Raw genomic sequence first — 21,137 nt, forward strand, 5'->3', positions numbered from 1 at the left:
GTCCTGATGGTAATCAATACATAATGTGTTCTTAAAAAAGAGGTAAAAAAAGCTGCTATCTACAGCCGGAGTAAACCTGGGAAAACACCAACCAATCACCATTTTTAGGGTCCAAAATTTAAACCAATCAAATCCCATCCTGTCGTTCTGCCCGCCTCCTGCGCGTACATTTCCCCGGCGTGCACTCTCCGTCCCCTGCCTCTGCTTCCCCTGACTCTATTTACTGCCCCTCTCACTCGACCTCGGGCCTGTCCCCTCTGACCTGATGAGGTGCTTTGCTCAGGACTGTAGTCCGCATCAGGGTCTACAAAGCTCTCACCACGGGGGCTCTGACAAGCAGAAGAATTAATGACATTTAGTAAGTCCTACAGAAAATGTAGATGTACTGTAGCGTCCGTCCTGACGCTGTAGGGATGACGAGCCGATTCGTGAACACGTTGATTTTTATTAACCGGTCACTGTCGGCTGTTACCACGCCAACCAACAAAGCAACAATCAATGTTTGAATGAATGAAGAACTTCTCCTCTTGTCTCTCCTCTCTCTGGCTCACACACTCTACACCTCTCCTGATGCCTTCACTGACGGTCAACACTGTAGGAATTAAGAACATCTACACTGAACATGTTTAACAAACAGTAGAGCTGTTACAGTATTATATATGTGTTATAACTTTCCTCCTGATATCATGTCACCAGTAACACTGAATAATGCTAGCATGACAGTTGTGAGTACTAACAGCAGCCATGTTTGTTTGTGTTTTTAACTTTCACTATGAGAATGTTTTGGTGAGGACCGGTTTTGAATCAGTCACCATCATATGAATCAGTGGCGCTCATGCATGTGAGCGGGGGCGTTGTTTTGGAGGAGCTCCAAGGGAGGAGGGGGGGTAGGGGTTAGGGTTAGACGGAGTCCTGAGGAAATGCTACATTCAAATTCATGCTAGTTTTCCGAGACTGCCAACCCTAGCTCTAATATGTACAGAACAGATGGAGCGGGACAGGAAGTCAGGCGCCAAAACAAAATGAAAACATCGGGTTAATTTTCAGAATAAAACACTCTGTGTTATCACCAGATCGTATTTCACTTAACTACAACAACAAACCGTCATGATGATTCTCACAGGCTCATTCATCAAAGAATCACATGACCTTCTCTCCCATTAAGTCTGCAAATGAGACACGACAACAACGTCTGGGTCATAAAGCATGAACAAGGGGTTAAATACACCCAAACTGTATTAAGAGTGAAGAGCTTCTCTGTGCTCGGGGCTGCCATATTTGAACGAGCCTAGGCTTAAACTTTCAGTGATCATGATGACAATTCAACCTCTGAATGACCGAGAAAAACATCTATTCTTATATTAGGGGTAATTAGGGGTCGCGGTACAGTCAGGGGCTCAGAGGTCCACTTTGCCACACACAGGAACACTTGCTCCGCATCTGGTCTTGACCATTACGAGGAGCAAGATGAGGTCGAGAGTTCAGTTTATCTGTACCTGTACCCCTCATTAGGTCACTTTAAGGACAAAGCTTTCACAGACACAGAAACTTTTCCTTTTCGTTTTTACTGAAGTGTATTTTGGAACTTTTCGTGCCTATATTGAGTGACAGGAGAGTGGGTAGAGTAGGACAAAAGAGAGAGTGGGGATGCAGCAAAGAGCCACAGGTTGACCACCCGCATAAAGGACTACAGCCTCTGTAGATGAAGCATGTGAATTAGACACTAAGCCAAACTGGCGCCCCTCATGAGCTCAGCTACAGCTCAGCGCAGCAACGAGACGAGCTGCACAAAGCCCTTTACCACCATCAGATGCAAAACAAGAGCCACAGCCTGCAGCAGGAACACGTGTTCATGTTTGATTATGAGAGCACAACATGCTTTGAGAATCTGACCTCAAGGCCGAGCTGATAGTGGGGAAATCAATGCGCAATTTATGGTGCAATTAGCGGCTGCAGTCCATTCTTCATGAGCTCAGCTCTTCTGTGTGCACATCATGATTCAATCGTACATACAAGTCATGCTTCAAAATTCTATTTATCATCCATGTAGTTCTGAATGTAAAAGAGCTACAGCCTCCCCTGGTCATATGGATTATTCATGCATGAGCCTCTGCAAGGAAAGGAGATTGTTCCCTCTCTTCTTGAGCTGTTCGAATAAAAACTGCAAAATCCTCAGCTGCTCAGTTTGAGGTCATTTGAGGGGAGATGTATCATGATGGGAAAATAATGCACTCCATGTTTGTTTTCCTTCCTGCTCGAGCAGAGATGCTGCGCTGCAACCTCGCCCATCATGTCCTGCTTTAGACTTTAACCCCGCGATGCCTGATGAGTCAGCACAGGTTACCCTTTGACTTATTTTGTGTTCATTGATTGTGAAGACAGCTGCAGTTACTGTATGCTCCTATAAACAGTAGAGAAATGTTGTTTTGCCTCATCTTAATAAATATAAAGAGAGGAAAAGACCTCACCTTGTTAAACAAAACAAGAGCATCAAACGGCAGCCTGCAGTCAGAAATTAAATCCAAATTACAGGACAGGTTTGAGTATTATTAGATGGGGAACAGAGCCAAATGAAATATAGTTAATGAAACAAGCGCCAGGGCTAATTATACGATCCCTGCTCTATGGATGTTTGACTGCAGAACAATTTGATAAATTAAACTCTTAATTTCAGCAGGGCAGAGTCGAATGAAATCAGTGGACGAAAGATTTATCCTAAAGCGTGAACGTTGTTGTCATAACAAAAAAAGGCAACGTTATGTGACAACTGGAGAGAAACAAGAGATTATTCCACAAGAGGAGCATAAAGCATAAAAACCCTTAAAGATCAGAATTATTTTCCATGAACAGTCAAACACAGAGCGTCAATTCTGAAATTTTATACCTACCTGAAAACAAAATACTTTGAAAATACTTTGACTGACCTCATCATAAGTCTGGGCACATCACAGGTCACTTTTTACAAAACTTAAATTACATCCCTGTTCTGAAATTATCTTCCATCATGCTCAGAAGCAGCTGTCTGACACAGCTGCACTCTGTGTGTTTCTTTATCTACAGTGATTGAGGCTGTTTCTTTAACATTACACACCAGCAGGCTCCGAGTACGACATTGTATTCCTCCTGACCCGACAGTGAGGGCACGGTGACAAGTCATGTGTGTGTTGTACATAGAGTTTGCAGCTTTCTGTTTGGTGCCAGAGAGACAGCAACAATTGGTCGATCATAAAGTTCTTGTCATTGATCTTCAATTTTGCATGAGCCAAGATTAAATGCTGCACGGTCTAGAAGATCATAGGTCGCAATGAAATTTAGGACTAGCTTAAATCAAAGGATCAAGCGGACGAGAGCGTGAAAAACTTCAGGAAACTACAATGAAATCAGTTGAAAATGTATTTGTTAAGAAGAAACTTTTTGATGTATTAATCTTTTTTTTTAAATAAATATACACTACCAGTCAAAAGTTTGTAAACACCTTCTCATTCAAGGGTTTGTATTTATTGTAATGATTGTAAACACTGTAGATTAATACTGAAGACATCTAAACTATGAAAGAACATATATGGAATTATTGAATGAACCAAAAAGTGTTAAACAAAGCAGAATCTGTTTTATATTTTAGATTCTGTAAAGTAGCCCCCTTTTTCCTTCATGACAGCTTTGCACACTCTTGGTATTCTCTCAGTCTGCTTCATGAAGTGGTCTCCTGGATTGGTTTCTAATTAACATGAGCCTTGTCAAGAGTTCATTTGTAGAAAGACTTGCCTTCTTAATGTGTTTGAGACCATCAGTTGTGTAGTTCAGAGGTAGGGTTAGTACACAATGGATAGCCCTATTTGACTACTGTTGTGATCCAGATTATGGCAAAACCAGATTATTTCATAGTTTTGATGTCTTCAGTATTAATCTACAATGTTGGAAATAATTAAAATAAATAAAAACCATTGAATGAGAAGGTGTGAACAAATGTTTGACTGGTAGTGTAAATATTTTGCACCTTTTTTTTATAAAAGGGGAGAGGACAGTGGATGGAGCATGAAACCGGTAGAGAGAATGAGAGAGTGGGGGAATGACATGCGGGAAAGGGACCGCAGGCTGGAATCAAACTGGGCCATACTATATGGGAGCAAAATTTAACTATTAGGCCAAACCCGTGCCCTTGACTTATCAATCTTATACTAATGTGTTACTGCAACGTGTGAAATGTGAAGACAGCAATTTACACATTAAGAAAGAGCTCCATCAGAATCCTTCACACATTGAAGTAACAGTACGAGACATGAGTATCCCCATATAAACAACCTTCAACCTCTCTCTCTGCTACCTCGAATCACTTTGTTAGGCCCTGCCCGCCTGACACATGACACATCAAACCTATGTCACTGCAAAACTGTCTGTTCACTGAGGTGAGATGAGAGCAAGTGAGAGACAGAGGCTGTTTTCAAAACCACCTATAGTAGCAGTACGTAGTGATTTGGCCAAAATTCAGTATGTAGGGAGTAGTATGTGAACAACAGCAAAATCTGCAGTATGCCAAAACTCCCCGGGTGTCTACTGATTCGGGAAAATATCTCAGTATGCATCAGACCAGTCTGACTTGCGTACTGTTTCCCACAATGCACAGCGCTCGATCCGCTTTTTCTTTTCTATTCTTTTTTGACGAATTCAGTGACGTCTGGCCCAGTATACTGCAGAACAGATCCAACAGAACAGTCAGACTACATACCTAACTACCTGCTACAGTAGGCAGTAGTAGGTAGTACCTACTGCCTACTACTGCATTAGTAGGTAGTATGAAGTGGGCCTTTTCGAAAACAGCCAGAGAGAGCATTAAAAAAACAGATGATACAAATTTGCAGAGAGTTGCTGTGATTGGCTGGTCATGAGCAAGCTAACCCTGATTGGTTGTTTGACTGTACATTGGACAGTTTATGGGTGTGGTTTTATGGATTTTATTGAATATGAAACCAACAAAGTCATTATTATAACAAAAAAAGGGAAGAGAGGGAGTTCTCAAATAAAGATTGAGAAATAAAGGTTTGGAGGGACTACATTTGGCAGTGGCACTACTGTATTTTTTGTTGTTGCACCAATTAAAAAGCTGTGGGGAAGTAGTTTAAATTGACACCTGAACAAATCCCTTCATGTGAATGGTTGTAGCACGTGGTCCAGTGTGTTTTCACACTTCATCAATCACCCTGTGTGTGTACTGGATACACACCGAGCAGAATCAGTGTTTACAGGAGAACAGGACTGTGTACGTACCTCACTGAGGTCAGCAATGGTCAGGTTCATGCCTGCCAGCTGTTTCCACACGGGCTCTGCCAGATTCAGACTCAGAGGGCTCCCAGTCCGGATTGCAATGCCCAGGAGCACTCCTGCAGACACAGCAAGGCAGAGGGCATTACCGGCTGATCAAACAAGTACAATACTGTCACTGTGCTGTGCAACAGGTCTGCATTATAGAGAAGGAATATAGATATTTAATAAGGCATTCTCTAAAGTCAGGTGTTCAATCAGAGGAAAGCCACATTTAGTTTGTTTATTTTGAAATAAACATGATTATTTTAAGTGTTTGTTTGTCCAGGACCAACACCAATAAAGAGCTGAATTAGGGATTAACTGGATTATACCTAGGAAGCGGAACATGCTCATGTGAAGAGAGGACTTGGCGGCAGGGTTGAGCAGGAAACAGTCTCTGTTGGCGCCTGAATCATCCCGGCCATTGGGGGTGACGATGAGCAGCGGGGTCAGGGCGTTCTGCAGCTCCTCGCACATCTCAGCGATGGACTCACTGTAGCCTCCACCGCAGTCATCCACAGACTCTCCTGAGGAACAGAAACACATCCAGGGTGAGGAAGTGAAAGAATAATAAAACATAATGTTTGGAGAGTAATGTGCTGCTTTATGAATGGGGAGTGAATACAGTTCTGTAACACCTACCCACAAATTTGACCTTCCACACTCGGTGAGGGAGCAGCAGACTATCTGGGCTGAAAGAACTCATTTTGGCACACATCTGACCAAACACAGACTTGGTCCCATCAGGACCTGCCAGACCTCCTTTGCTGCGAGAACGCTTCACCTGCAGGATGAAGAACAGACGAGAAGAAAAGAGAGATTTCAGTTTGATCTGTGCTTAAAACCCTCTCACAAGATAAAGAGGAAGTAGCGATATGCATGAGTTCCTGGATATGACAGCTCAAACACAAGCAGAGCTACATGGGGGGAGGTGTTCTTGTGTGGAGAAGCAGTGGCCCAGACAGAGACTCTATGTGGAGTAAAGTCTAAAGCTCAGTCCAGGAAGTCCTGCAGACAGGCCTGAGCACAGATCACACACACCAGGAGAAATCCCCTTATGAAAGACATCACATGTAATGCTCAGGAGCCCGTCTGGAACATGGCCTCACAGTGCGAGTGAGAGGAGGAGGACGGAGGAGTGTACAGTAAGAGAGAGAGAGACTTCAAGGAGAAAGAAAAAAAGTGATTATGAGAGGGTCTGTGTGAGGAATGTGTCGGCTTTGTGCGCCCCATACCTCAGTCTGCAGATATTTACACCCCATATAATTCACTTTCAGATCTACAGTTTGTGTTGACATGTAAACTATTTTCACATAGTAAACATGCTCACTGATTACAAATGATGTCACTTTTTCTCAGCAGGGCATGCTCTGACTTTACAGCTGACAATCCTCTGCACTGTCTGCAGCACATGAAGATCAGCATCACAGCTGGGTAGAGCAAGAGTCCGCACTAGAGCTTGTTTACAATGTATAAAACTCTTTCATAATATTTGGTTATTTCATGACCATCGTCATTATATTTGGCAACTTTCAGAGTATGTATGCATACTTAAATCTAGGGTTTTCACTTTTTTGAATGCTTTTCAGGGCCATGAGCTAGAAAACAAGACAATCTCCTTTATTTTTCAGACTCAGTTCCTAGTAGTTCAAATGGAAATTAAAATTTTAATTAGCATACTACAGTAGTCTAAGGTTAGCAGAGCTAGCACCACCAGCCTTCAGTTAGCGTCAACATACATGTGTTTGTTCGGCATCGCTCCATTTGAGTTAGCCAGACACGACCTACATACAACTTCATCTCCTTTTCTAGATCAAAACATGCAAAACCTTGCCGTGCTACGAGATGCCGTCTGTCATTTGTGCTTGTAGTACTCGTCATCAACCATGTGACAGCTCCCGCTAGTGGCTGGTGGCTGTACTACAGCTCAGACACAACATATGACTGACATTTCAGGCCTTCATTAATAAAAGCTTAGTAACAGCTGAAGGTTTAGAAATGTTTTTAACCCAAACTGAAAACAAAGTGATGAAAAAGACAAGTTGCAAGGTGCAGGATTTTGTTGTTTGCAGCAGAAGTTACCAATTTTTACCCCAGCACAATAGAATGTAGTTTTTGGTTGCTGTGTCATTGAAACAGGTATCAATATCATTTGATTTTCCCTGATATCTATTCAAAGTTCAACAACTGTTATTACTTAAGTAACTTTTTGCAACAGCACAAAAGTTAAATATTACTATCAAATATATCTTACCACACCTTTTATCCCAAAAACCTTGGTTTAGTTATTGTGTGTAAACTCCAAATCATCCAGTCTCTGTGTTTTAACTGTGTTTCCATCAGTACCTGGATCCTGTTGAGCTCCACCACAGGTCCGTGCTGTCTGTCCCTCACCATCGTGGCTTGAACCACCTTCCTGAAAGCTGCTTCCTGTTAAAAGAAAAACAAAATGAAGGATAGATTAGAATATGATTAGAATGAATGTGTTGATTTTTTTACTGTGAATACTGCTGCTGATGTATTCTTCTTGGATCATGATGCGGTCTCACCTTGCCCTGGGAGATGAGGATGCCCCTAAGTGTGTCGAAGCCCACTGAGGGTCCGTGACCGGTCTGACCCAGCCGACCCTCCAGGTCAAACATGGGGATACACGGGCAGAAGAGCTCTGAGATGTGATGCAGCAGCAGCAGCCTGTTCCTCAGAGCCATGATGGGGATCTCCTGCAGGTGGTTGTACTCCATGGGAACCTTTTAAAAACCACACACAGTCAGAGGAGGACAGCGTAACAGACATTTCTAAGCCTAACTTTGTTTGAATGGTGCAAAGCTTTACTGCCATCTACTGGAACACATCACTTATTTATACACACACATGATGACAGTGAGTACAGTACCTGTGCTGGGAGTTTCCCAGCATTGGTGGGCTTGCTTGTCGACCATGCAAGAGTGTGAGCAGAACCACAGGCCACCCTGTTGATTTTCTTGCCCTGCAGCGCAGCAACCAGTCGCGGCCTCTGGATGGCGTTCGTGGTCCCGTCTCCCAGCTGGCCTTCATCGTTGTCGCCCCACGTGTACACTTCTCCTGAGACGAACACAACAGCAGAGCTTTCTGTGAGCTGCTATATGACAACTCCTCTACACTGTTTGGGTTCAATGATACCGACTGATAACACGGCAAAAACAACGAGTAATGGGCAGATTTTTTACATGATTGTTGTTGCTTTCTATAATTCCGTTGTCATTCATTCCCCATCTGGGCGACCGGACTGAATTAGACTTCATTATAAAAACATTAGTGAACCGTGCAATAGTCATTCACACCAGCTTTGACTGAGCACTAAGTCAACTGTACAGTTTACAAAACAACCTTTAGTTTAACCTTTTTGCACATAAAAAGATTATCTATCAAAGAATTACTCGAATCAAAGGTGTCTTGAGCTGCTTTAAAATCACTAACTGTACATATGTGTACATACTGATGTATATTCAGTACATTAGAATTAAACACACTCATAGTTAGAAAAGCAGTGAAAAAATGTCTCAAATGTTTGTTTCTTTTATGCAAAATACTTTTTTTGTGTTTCCAGAAGCATGAACCTTACAGTAGAGTTGAACACAGAGCTTTCAAGCTTGCTATCAATAAGTCGAGGCAACCCAACACACGTTTATCAGCTACTATAATCAATGAATGCCAAATTATCACCTGATAGCAGATGTCCGCTAACAACAATCATTTTGCATCTACCAGCTGGAGTGGCCAGTTTATATCTGATCATCATATTGATTTAAATATAGTGATATTGATGCTTAGTCGATATTTGTGCATCCTTATTAACAACCTTTCTGTCATATGTGGGGAATATTTAGAAATAAAGGATGCTCATTTAATCGTACCATCCTCTGTGCAGCACACACAGTGCAGTGATCCCGTAGCAATGGCGATGACCTTCTTCCCATGCAGCCCCTGAACCTGCCTGGGTCTGCGAACGTGGTCGTCTGAGCCGTGGCCCAGCCGATGATAGTCTCCTTTCCCCCTGAGAGTGACGGGATACACAAACACAGCTGAGCCGTTTTATCTCTACAAGCAGTGAAGCATCAGTGAGGCCATGACAGATGTACTCTGCGCTGTGCTGTACGTACCAGGTGTACACGGCTCCAGACTTTGTTAGAGCCACAGAGAACTGAGAGCCGCACTCCACTTTGACGACTCCGAGACCGGTGAGAGAGTCGATCTGAAAACAAAGACAAAATTCACAAGTCATCTCATGGACCTGAATAAAAAATACAAAACATGTTTCATAAGGGATTAAAAACTCCAAACACAAGATTTGAGTCGTGCTATTCACCAAGGTTCAATCTCTGTTTCAAATTAAATGTTAAAGCTCCTGTAAGGAACTTTCTGTTTGTGTTGATTTTGGCGCCCCCTTGTGGACAAACCGGTACATCTTCTTTTGTCCTGCACAAGTGTAAGTACCATTTTCTGACAAAAAAATCTCAACCTGCTTTTTTTCAACAGTCAAACGTATCACTCATTGAGATTTTTGCAAAAGAAAATGTAAAAACGTGTTTCTTCAGCAGGCTGTAAATCGTCTCATCTGACAACTATCCTGAGGAAGTGGTTCAAGGCACTGATGATTCAAACATAAAAAACATTAGTCCTGTTGCTGATAGTACCCTTTGCTTTTAAAAGTCATAAAGAGGCATCAGTATTCATTTCAGTCTGTTTCATAAGCATCCAAAATTCCTCACAGGAGCTTTAAAAAAACCTGTGAAAACCAAAAGAAAAGGAAAGAAAACACAGACTGCAGAAGAACAAAGTTATCAGTGCTTAATTAATCTACGTTTAAAGAAAAAGATGGAGCATTTAGTCTTAAGAAAGAAAGAAGAAAGCTGCTTCTAGTTTGTATTTTCCAGCACACTCTGATCTCTGGGGAGAGAAGTCTCAAGTATAAAGTGATGCTTCTGCTGACCTCCAGTGCACACTGCGGTGTAAATTGCCTTACCTTCATGGGGATTTTGCAGCCATCACTGCCTCCCCGGCCCAATTTGCCATAGTCCCCGTCTCCCCAGGACCAGACCATGTCATCATCTGTTAGACACAGAGTCTGGGCGTCCCCGCTCCCGCAGGCCACATCAATAACCCTGTGACCCTGCAGTGCATCCACCTGGAAAAACCACAGAGACACTAACATCAGCTTTGCGTGGCTGTGATTATCTGGGAAGCCTTGTCGGAGTGAGGCAGAGTTAACTGTTTGATTCCTGACAGGAACACATGTCACTGAAACACGCTGAGCCTTTTCAGTGTGCTCACAAACCTCGGCTGAACTCTAGAGAGACAGAGTGAGAGCTAAATGATCACTGACCAGCTTTGGCTTGAGCTGGTCCTCGCTGTCCCCATGGCCCAGCCGCCCGTAGCGACCTTTGCCCCAAGTGAAGAGCTCGCCGCTGGCAGTGATGCAGGCACTGTGAGCCCCTCCAGCTGCGATATCCACCACTTCCACTCCCCTTAGGGACTCAATTACACGAGGACGATCGCAGGGGCTGAAGTCAAGTTGAGTCACAGACAGAGCAGAAACTCACGCTTTAATCTTTGATTCTTACAGTGACTTGAGTTTGAATTAACAGTATGTGTTATGATCTGAGAGTTTAAGGTGCACTGAAGTGTTATATTGGATTCAATTCAGACCTTCTGTTCCCATGGCCGAGTTTCCCATCCTCAGCCTCTCCCCACGAGTAGACTTCCCCCTCAGAGGACAGAGCCAGGCAGTGCTTCCCTCCAGAGTTCACTGCCACTTTCCTGATGAAGACATGCTGGATGGACTCCAGTAGGGTTGGGGTGGACACGGACTCTGTGCCTCCGATACCAAGTCTGCCTCCAGCTCCATATCCTGTAGCGTACAACTGAGGATCCAGACACATAAATTAGTGTGACAATTCTGATTCTGGTTGTTCTGATTTGGATTGTCGTGATTCTGGTGTCTGGTGCAGCTTGAATTTTCTGCCTGTCAAGAGGGAACTTTTTCTCTCCTCTGTTGACAAATGTTGCCAAGTGTTGTTCCTGGTGAACTAGTGTTAGGTTTCTGTAAATAATACAGCAAAGAGTACGGTCTGGACCAGCTCTCTTTGAGTGTTTTCCAACATTTAGACTAGTCAGTAAGTCAGTCAAGGACAATATTCCTGATTTGATATTAGTCTTTATTATTCAGGGACAATGTTTAGATGTGTGTGCAAATTACTGACAGTATAACAAAGGACTAGTTTACAGGGAATTATGGATGAATCACGTTATAAAATTAACCACAATATGAAGTCTGTCAGTCACAGGAAGCAGAAAACAGACACATGCAGCAATAAAGCCAATCATTTAAAACCATGTTACATTTTAAGAACACAAATTAGGCCTCATATATTTGAATATTCTGATGAAGACGTGTGAGATGTGCTAATTTTATTGGAGCATTCTCTGGACTCTGAGACCGACTTAGTTGGGTTTTTAGCTCAGTTTAGGGCTTTCCTGTTTTGGAAAATCAAGCCTCAGGAAGAAGACAATGTGTTGCCACAGCAGTATTATCAGTTTTGTGGAGCTTGTTTCTTTTGTTTCTCTGTCATCAACCATTTATGTTGTCTCAAAATGTGAAGCTACAAGCTACCAGGAAGCTCCTCTGTGTGTTTGGACTGCTTCCCTTACTACAGTGTGTAAATGCCAGTGTGAATCCTACGCAGGTGTTTGATACTAAAACAGTATGAAGAGCATGGTGAAGACAGAAAGTTGGACTGACCTTTCCATCTGCAGTGACAGCAAACAGAGTCTGCTCCCCACCAATGAGCTGCACGGGCCGCAGTGTTGCGAGGGTCTCAGTAGGGGTGGGCACTTTCACTTTTGCCCCCTCGATGCCCCCCAGCTGTCCTCTGTGGTTGTGGCCCCAGCCGTAGATGGTGCCGCTCCCCCCGGCAGAAAGGGTCCAGTCGTCAGGTCGGCGGTTCATCCACTGAACAAGCTGCTCGTCATGCTCCCGCCTGAACAAGTCGTGACTCTCATGGAGGCTATTCATGCTCTCGTGGTCGGCCATGAGCTCTCTGATTTTCTTTGTAACCTTAAAAGGAAGAGAGGAGTGATGCAGGAGTGATTGAAACATTGCCAGGTTAAACTGTGGTAAAGAGAAGTCAAGTGCACAACAGCCTGGTTCACTCACCTCATCCAGGAAGGGTCTTGGCAGGGCAGTCCTCTTGTCTAGAGCCACAGCAACTCTGGAGGCGGTGCAGTATCGGCGGAACCAGGCCCACTTATGTGTTTCAGCACAGCACGGTAAGGTATCGAGCTCCAGGTCGCAAGCAAGAGCAACCAAGACCTGTACAGAATTTTAAAATGAGTCTCCGGGAGAAAACTGTTTGTGATGATCAATACAAAAATCAATAAACTCTTGACCTGTGCTGCCGTTTAGCTGCTGAGGAAACTTTAGAGCATACCTTGAAAAATGGACTGTGAAGCAGCTGCTTGCCTCCTCTGACGATGGGGTCCTCGTACTCGTACTGCCTCTGAAGAGCCTCTGGAAGCCCCTTCACAAGGGCGGCCAGCGCACTGCCTGTGAAACTCTGAAAGGAAATATATCACCAATCAATTACATCTTTATTTATTATAGTTGGATTTAAAAGAGGCTTAGCAGCTAGGATGAATTTCACAAGTATTCCGCAAAACATAATAATACAATTATTATAATAATTAATTAAAAACTCAGGTTTGCAAAGAAAATGTTTAAGGGTATATTTTTTGGGAGATTATGTTTGATTTTAACATATTAAACAAAATACTACAATATAAACAACCGTCATTGATGTGTAACTGCATAATAATGACATAAACCTCAGTAAAAATGTGTTAACTCTCATTTCATGTCAAATCTAAGTACATAAAACTCCTGTAAAGATTACAAAACAGGCAGAAATGAATAATAATGTCGCTTCAGACACAGCAAAGACTCACAGTAAAAAATGTGACCATTAAAAGAAAGCAGTATGAGATTATTATTTGTTATAACAGAGATGAGAGATACCACTTTGCCCACAGAGGGCGCCAAAATCCACACTTTCTGAAAGTTCCTCACAGGATCTTTAATCTCAGCTGTATCATGTGTTCGATCACTCTGTTCTGTTCTCACCATGGAGCGAGCCTCGCCCTCGTTGTCGCCCAGCAGCCGGTTTATGTTGATGGACTGACCGTACTCCGTGGTCAAGAGCTTACGTAGTCTCTGCAGAGCCCACATCCTGTGTCCGGCAGCTGCACAGAACACAACATAAAAACATTTATGAAACAATTATCTATGACAGTTAAGGTGCAGGCACACTCAAGGCAAACTGACCAGTCATTGTAAAGTGCTGCAAAACATGCTAATGCTAAAACATGCTAATGCAGACAAAGATATAACGAGAGGATGTAGAAGAGTTAGATGTTGCTCAGAAGAGAGCCAATCAGGGTGCAGGACCCTAAAACATTTCTTTACACAACCAGAAAGTGACATAGCTTGACTTCTGATAAATGCATCTTAGTAGAAAAACAAGCCATATTACTTGTTTTTGACAGTTAAAATAATATCACATATATTCTTCTATTGTATTTGTATGAACTAAAAAATCTGCTGGATGTCCAAATGTCATGAGCAAATGAGTTAAAAGTGACAGCTGCTGTATTTTGTCCTGCATCCACACCTTGAACAGCTATTCCCCATATTAATGTATTTGACAATCAGCCTTCAAACAGACATGACTTTACTGGACTCTGCCTCAAGCAACCAACAGGACATGAAGGATTAAAGTTGATTAAAACACTAGAGCTTAATGCATGCAAAAAGTTTCTGTGATTAAACATTCAGAATCAAAAGTCAGAAATACTGTTGTTAATGTTAACCCTCAGGAGGAATGTGGGCACAATAAAAATTTGCTGTGATAAAGAATTCAGTGTGCTTTCAGTATTCTGCATTTATCTGGACTACGGTAAAGGCTTCACATGTTGAATCACAGCAAGTATACTGGACCTAGTGCGCTGAGCTGGGCACAAGCAGCCAGGGAGGCGGCCAGACGAGGCACGATGCTCCTGTTGGAGGCGAAGTTTAGCCTGAAGTCCAGCAGACAGGTCACCAAGTCCATAGAGGGGCAGGAGAGGATACAGCGATCAGACAGCAAGTCTTTGGGACCTGAGGAGAGACGAGAAAGGGATCAGTGTCACAAGCTCAGACAGCCTTAGAGTGATTTTAGAAATACACCCTGCACTTTTATTAATTTGTGAAATATACAAAATCTGGTTCAAATGTTGGATTAGCTTAAGTTGTTTAATCAGGAGACAAAACCGCTGTCAGCACTTGGTTGTATGTTTTAACTGAGCTCACCAGCAGCAGGCATGATGGGGTAGACAGTGAAGCGCCAGCCCCAGCCGTTCACAGAGCCGTCACTGGTGAATTTCCACTTCAGCTCATCTCCTGGGATCCTTAGTTCACTGGACCAGTCGGACCACTCCCGACCTGAAACATAAATGATATGCAGGCACATTCATTTCTGATTTGTTCGAGTACGTTTCATGAAACTTTATTAAAAGAGTTTTTTCTTTCATTACCTGATCTGACGGACACGATCCTGTTTGCTCCGTCCATGATTGTTAACGGGTCATGGCGTCTCTCAGTTGAACACTGTCGGTCAAACTCTATCCTCAGACCTTCGGCACCTACAGAAGCAAATTGAAGAAAGACATGTAATGAAAACGATCTGTTGCTGAACCTACATTTTCCATTTACCTCTGTCTAACTTAAATGTGTTTTTTAAGCTTCATGTAAACTATCATATCAAAACTGTACAAAGTGCTAACAACCCATATGGATATACATAAAATATATCCTGATCATCTGAGTTCAAGATTCAAGATTCACTTTATTGTCATTTCCTCTAGTATTTCCATACGTAGTGAAATGAAATACTGTTTTTTGCAGCAGCTCAACAGTGTATATTAAAAAAAGACACTAAAAAACAGGCTAAAACATTTAAAACAAATTTGCATGAAACAATCATCCCTCCATTTCCCCTGCATACCCGGGATCTTCACAGTCCCACTGGTGGAGGTGTCGTCTGTGTACGGATGGCTGCTCTCCACAACGACCGGCTGGGAGGACAAACGGCCGCTCTGCGAGTCTGTGGCGACGTCCTCCAGCTCAGTGACACACAACTCCAGCAGCATGTCGGCAACCTGTACACCACAGAGACGACAAAACGCCAAGTATTACCACCTGATTCCTTTTTGAGTCTCCTGGCAGCGTCATCTGTTGTATTTTTGATGATTGTGATTTTATCAATTGTCATTTTTTAGATGCTGCAGAAAAAAGCTCAAAGGTGATGTAAGTCAATAAACAGTTATTATGTTTGTGTGCAATGGAGTGTAATCTATAAATCTGTAGTTATGGACAATTGTTTGCGTTCTTGCAGTTTTGTTGAATTTTCTGGACCACTCTTTGAAAGACAACAGAACAAACATTGAATATTTTAGACCAAACAGAGTCCCTGCATTTGCTTTGTTTGTCAAAGCACTTTGAAAAATGTGTTTCTGAAGGTGCTCATGAATAAAGTTAGAGCACAAAGGCTGCTCATAGTTTAATCTAAATAAATATTCAAGTGTTTTTACTTCCATTTTATTATTATTTTTAGTTTTTATCCAACTAATTAATTGTTTCGATTCGATTATTTGACTTGATTATTTATTGTTTTAATTTAAAACAAATTTTTCATTTATTATCTTAAAGTTCCTAATTCTTTCAAATGTTCTCGAGGTGATGTTGTCCTCTCATTCTGAAAGCCTCTTTTATTGTCCTTTTAATGCTTTTATTTACTTATCCGTTTCTATTTATTTATTTATTTATATTTCTTTATCCTTGAAAAACCTCTGGAACAATGATTTATTGGTCTATTGTCACATCACTTCATTCTGTTTAAATCATGTGTATTCTTTTTAACCTCTTGTGTTGTATTCTGTTTTGAATTGTTCCTCCTCCCTGTCTGTCAAACAGTTTACTTTATTATTCGAACCATGCTTTGTTTGTCAAAGCACTTTGTAAACCTTTTCTTTTAAAGGTCTTATATACATAAAGTCGTTATTATTATTATTATTATTATTGTTAGTGTTTCTGCTTACGATGCAATACTTTGGAATAACTTTACAATTTTGTATAACCTCAACATCTGCAAATGCTTTAAATTATTCAGGTTATGCAGGTAATGCTTTAAATATTCATGTTTTCATTTTAGAGACGAATATGTAAAAATGATTTCTCTTCAGCTGCAGATGTGTGTTCACTGCTGCACCGTTCAGACTGCATCGAGGAAAGTGATGTCAAAAATCTTAATCATATCATGATGAGATGGAATCCTTCACTTTCTGTAGGAAAAGACTCTCGCTATTACACCTTTTATGTTTAGATAAATGTAAACACAGATGTTCTGCTGCTGCCCGTGAAGAGTCATTCTTATAAGGTTAAACACACAGCAGTTATGGCATCATTAAATTACCTGAGGATAAGCTGTCCCCATGCCCGACAGCACCGCAGACAGAACCTCTTTGCCTTTATCTCCTGAGCGGCAGGACACGGCCAGTTTGAGCAGGTCGACCATCACGCGTGTATCATCCGGCACGAGCAAACTAGTGAACTCGTCGAGGTACTGAGGCTCCGGCCCAACCACCTTACTCTGGCTCTCAGAGTCCTGAGGATGAACAGAGGACACAGCTGAGTTAGCTCCCTATGTCTGGGGTTAATAGATTCTCAAACACACATGCTCAGGTCGCCTCACCTCTTTAGTCTTGGTCATGGTTTCAGCGATGATGCTGGCTGCTCCAGGGTCGTCAGTGACGGGGATGAAAGGACGAGACGAGGCACCAGAGGCAGACGGAGTCATGGCTGAGGACGGGGTGAGGGCTTCCTCTGATGAAGGAGCCTTCTCAAAACACACACACACACACACAGAAACACACACGAAAGAATCACAATAAAGTTACATCACGATAAGAAACAAACAAGCTGATGATTATGAAGATTTGAAGTACAATTTCTTCTGTCTTATTCCAGAACTCAGTTCAAGATTAAGTGTTATCCTCGGCCTTTGCATTTCATCTATGAAACATTTACCATCACAAATTCTATGTATCTGTAGCATCAAATAACAAACTCTAAAGCTCATGTGGCATTAAACAAGGCAAGTAGCGAACAAACAGTAAACTGATATTATGATTTGGGGGAATTCAAAATAAAGTCATGTGGATTTAAAAGATGCAAACAGAAGCTTTAGACCAATAATTCATTTTCTAAGAACATTTCCTTTTAATTTGTAGGACAGCTAAAGAGAGGCAGGGTTAGAGTTTGTCTTTCTACACTCTACATTTCCTAACCCTATTGGCTGATTCTTAATGTCCATCCTAAACCCTAAACCCTAAGCCCTGAGCCCTTTAAAATAAGATAAGATAATAAAGTCCTTTACTCGTCCCACAGGGAAATTCAAGTGTCACAGTAGCAAGTAGACAGTGCAAAAAAGATATATATAAAGCAAACAAGAGCCTATAAAGTAACAATTATTAAAAATGTATTAGCAATTAAAATTAAAATTAAAGAGGTAAAAAATAAGCATATCTACAACATATATATATATAAATATATATTATTGGTTATAGAGTCTGACCACTGCAGGAAGAAAAGACCTGCAGTATCTCTCTGTGAGACACTGCGGGTGGAGAAGTCTGTCACTGAACAAGTTTTACTTTAAGGACTTTATCAACATCACATCAAAAGGGATGAGAGTGAATGAGGCTGCAAGGGCTAAAAATGGTAAACATACAAACGGGACATCACTTTGCAGCTTCTCGTCTAACCCTGACCACACTGTGTCTTGGTTGTTTACCTTAGCGGCATTAGAGGTTTTCATTTACGTTTTTTTACTTTCCTCAAGACCAGAGCTTCAGGGACTGACTTTGTTGAAACAGCTTAACTACAAAATATAGATGGATTAAGGCTGATTTATATATTTATACTTACAGGCAAACATCTTTTTTAAGCATCAATGTTGCTTCAAAAAAACTTTCCACCCTCCCTGCTTTGTGTTTAGTCTGTCTCATTTTCTATTTACTTGTTATGGCATTCATTTACACTTCCATGCTTGCAGGCATCCCCTGAGTATCCCATGTTTCATGTCACTATGCAATGAATACTGATTTGGTAGATGTGAACTTACAGAAAGGGTGCTCAAAAAGTCTGAAAGAGATCCCCGACACTCTATGTGATCTGACAGCGGAACAACCCTTAGACCTCACAGACTTTGTGGGAACGTAAGTCAGTGAGTGTGTGAGTGAGGACATCGAGGCTGGGCTGCTATACTCAGACAGCCTTCAAAGGGAATGATGCTGCCTGTAAACCTGAGCAATTTTCATCATTGAAATGAGCCTACAGTTCATTTTACATCGTATTAAAGCTATTTGAAGAAATAGAACGTCCTGCAGTCATTTCTCTGCTTCACAATGGATTCTTGTTAGACAAGAGAGGAGTCATTCTCTGCATTTTTATGAGCAGTTGGTTTTAGCAGGGGAGTAATAGAGCAGTGAGCAGAGCCAGTGAGCTTTAGAAGTTCAATTTCTCGTCATACTTCTCAGGAAAGTAACTCAAAACACTTCATCCTGCTAATGGGAGAAATAATACTCGTTTATGAGAGAGCACAAATGCTGCAGAGTAACTTCTTTACTTAAAAATGTGAGCAAGAGTTGCTCTTCTGATGTATTTCTGACAGACTAACTGCTCATGTAGAGAGTTTCAACTCAAAGAGTCGAGGAACAAGGAGAAAATCATCGTAGAAAACGTTGTTGTAATTATAATCAAAGCCCTGAGAGGGATTCTGGTGTTCCTGACTTAGACCCAAATATAGTTTGCTGATGGCTGCATCTACACACCTGGTGGATATGAAAAAAAAAACTCACTTTGCATAAATTCAGAGTAGATCAGCACAAATGCAGCGGGGGCAGCCCTTTATAACTTAAAGTTTTTCACAGAGCGACTTTGAGTTTGTAAATTAAAGTCATTCTGAATCTGTCTTCCTCACCTCTCCCTTCTTGTCCTGCCAGGGATTAGGACTGACTCGCTCCTCAGCTTCAGGCAGGACAGGAGGACCTTCTTCATCACTCACGCTGGACGAGGACGAGGAGTCTGACGGGGGGACAGGAGAGCTGGAAGGACACTCGGCTGGCAGGATCATGCTGGCTGGCATCAGAGCTCCGACCACCGCATCTCTGTGGGAGAGAACATGACTCGTCAACAATAAGACGAACTAATGACACTTTCCAGCCAAATGATTCAAATATTTAGAGTTCAGACTTTCCCCTTCAAAATTCACAGCAGGAGGCCAATCAGTGTTAGACTGAAGTGTATAATTAAGATTTTAGTGCTGACAAACAAACACGATGCTTATTATGTGATTATTCAGTTATTCTGATTCAAAGATTTAACTGATTATGATCAAAGCTCAAACTTTAAAGGGCTTCCCTCTAATTCAGACACTTCATCTTGTTTTAACACAATGTTTTTTTAACACTGCCTGTAATTACCACTATTTACATCATTTGTAACATTTGTATATATCTTAAATTCTTATTCTATCTTTATTTATCTATTTTTGTTTGTACTTATTTTACTTATTTAAACGTATTCTTGATTTTACTTATTTCTGGGTTGCTGCAAGAGCCAAATTCCTCCCGGGGATCAATAAAGTAATATCTTATCTTATCTTTATGTAAACAGCACTTTTCCAATTAGTATCCTAATATATTCACTTAATAACCAAAGTCTACAGAGAACTTTTCTATAAAAATAAAGGCAGACACACTTCCTCATCTAAAATTTTCATTGACTTTAGGATCATGCAAACACAAGATATTGTTTCATATTAAAATCACTAGAAAGATCAGAAGCTACTAAAATTAAAACTGGTGCAGCTGTGGCTCAGTGGTGCAGTGGGTTTTCTCTAAAACAGAAGGTTTATCCCCAACTCCTGCAGTGCATCATGAAGGCGGCAGTAGCTAAGTCTGTAGGGACTTGGCTCGGGATGTGGTCCAATTCTTGGTACCAAGTTTGGACTATGGGCTAATAGCTGGAGGGGTGCCAGTTCACTTCCGGAGTAAGGCATCGAACCCACAACTGCTTGGGGCACTCATCCATGTGCAAGCACCTTCACTCTGACATCTCTCTGTTAAGGCTGATTTATACTTCTGCATCGAATGGATGGCGTAGCCTACGCCGGGGGTCCACGTAGCTCCCGTACCTACGCATAGGCCTACGCACGTAGCTGACGTGCAACTCCTCCAAAATGTAACTACCCTATGGTAACTACCAAGGGAGAGGTTCCGGTGGCTGGTGGTGAGGCTTTCAGCAGTGTGACTGCCCCCTGGTGGCTGGCTGCAGTATAGGTCAAAAAAATCTGTCTCAAACTTTAAAAAAGAAATACACGTCGTACGAATGTATCTCAAATCCGTATGCTGTGGTGATATGTAGTTAGTATTTGAGTGTTTTGTGTTCAAGGCCTCTTTTTCCTGAAAAGTTTATTTTTCGTTAGTTATTAGAGTTTAAAAAACGGGGTTTTACTTCCGGGTTTCCTTTGATTCACAGCCGCCATAGAGGGAAATTTCAAAGGACACACAGCGTCTTGTGACGTCACGCTGTAGGGTGGAGCTTATTACAGTGGCTTCACAGGCTCTGGCTGCACAATGGCTGCGCCCAGGAGAGGGATTTTTTGGCTTCAGAACCGTACAACGGGAAGAGGCGGAGCAACGCTGTC

At 41.9% G+C, this 21,137-nt stretch overlaps 1 protein-coding gene across 3 annotated transcripts in view; it reads right to left on the reverse strand.

Moving 5' to 3' along the window:
- Positions 1-21,137, reverse strand: part of herc2 (HECT and RLD domain containing E3 ubiquitin protein ligase 2) — a 78,184-nt gene that overhangs the window by 6,183 nt on the left and 50,864 nt on the right. For 2 of the 3 annotated variants that reach the window (XM_034702020.1, XM_034702018.1), the window contains exons 66-87: positions 19,410-19,596; positions 17,121-17,264; positions 16,842-17,033; positions 15,375-15,528; positions 14,905-15,012; positions 14,681-14,812; positions 14,330-14,488; positions 13,457-13,575; positions 12,768-12,893; positions 12,494-12,649; positions 12,080-12,394; positions 10,987-11,201; positions 10,664-10,841; positions 10,304-10,465; positions 9,441-9,532; positions 9,195-9,334; positions 8,195-8,382; positions 7,851-8,048; positions 7,648-7,731; positions 5,944-6,085; positions 5,634-5,828; positions 5,266-5,378 (exon numbers count right to left, since the gene is read on the reverse strand). In XM_034702020.1, the coding sequence (XP_034557911.1) occupies positions 5,266-5,378; positions 5,634-5,828; positions 5,944-6,085; positions 7,648-7,731; positions 7,851-8,048; positions 8,195-8,382; positions 9,195-9,334; positions 9,441-9,532; positions 10,304-10,465; positions 10,664-10,841; positions 10,987-11,201; positions 12,080-12,394; positions 12,494-12,649; positions 12,768-12,893; positions 13,457-13,575; positions 14,330-14,488; positions 14,681-14,812; positions 14,905-15,012; positions 15,375-15,528; positions 16,842-17,033; positions 17,121-17,264; positions 19,410-19,596 (3,499 nt within the window). The remainder of the gene's footprint in view (positions 1-5,265; positions 5,379-5,633; positions 5,829-5,943; positions 6,086-7,647; positions 7,732-7,850; positions 8,049-8,194; positions 8,383-9,194; positions 9,335-9,440; positions 9,533-10,303; positions 10,466-10,663; positions 10,842-10,986; positions 11,202-12,079; positions 12,395-12,493; positions 12,650-12,767; positions 12,894-13,456; positions 13,576-14,329; positions 14,489-14,680; positions 14,813-14,904; positions 15,013-15,374; positions 15,529-16,841; positions 17,034-17,120; positions 17,265-19,409; positions 19,597-21,137) is intronic. The other variant, XM_034702019.1, reaches the window with a different exon arrangement.

The sequence above is a fragment of the Notolabrus celidotus genome, chromosome 2, assembly GCF_009762535.1.
Source record: "Notolabrus celidotus isolate fNotCel1 chromosome 2, fNotCel1.pri, whole genome shotgun sequence".
Lineage (NCBI taxonomy): Eukaryota > Metazoa > Chordata > Actinopteri > Labriformes > Labridae > Notolabrus > Notolabrus celidotus.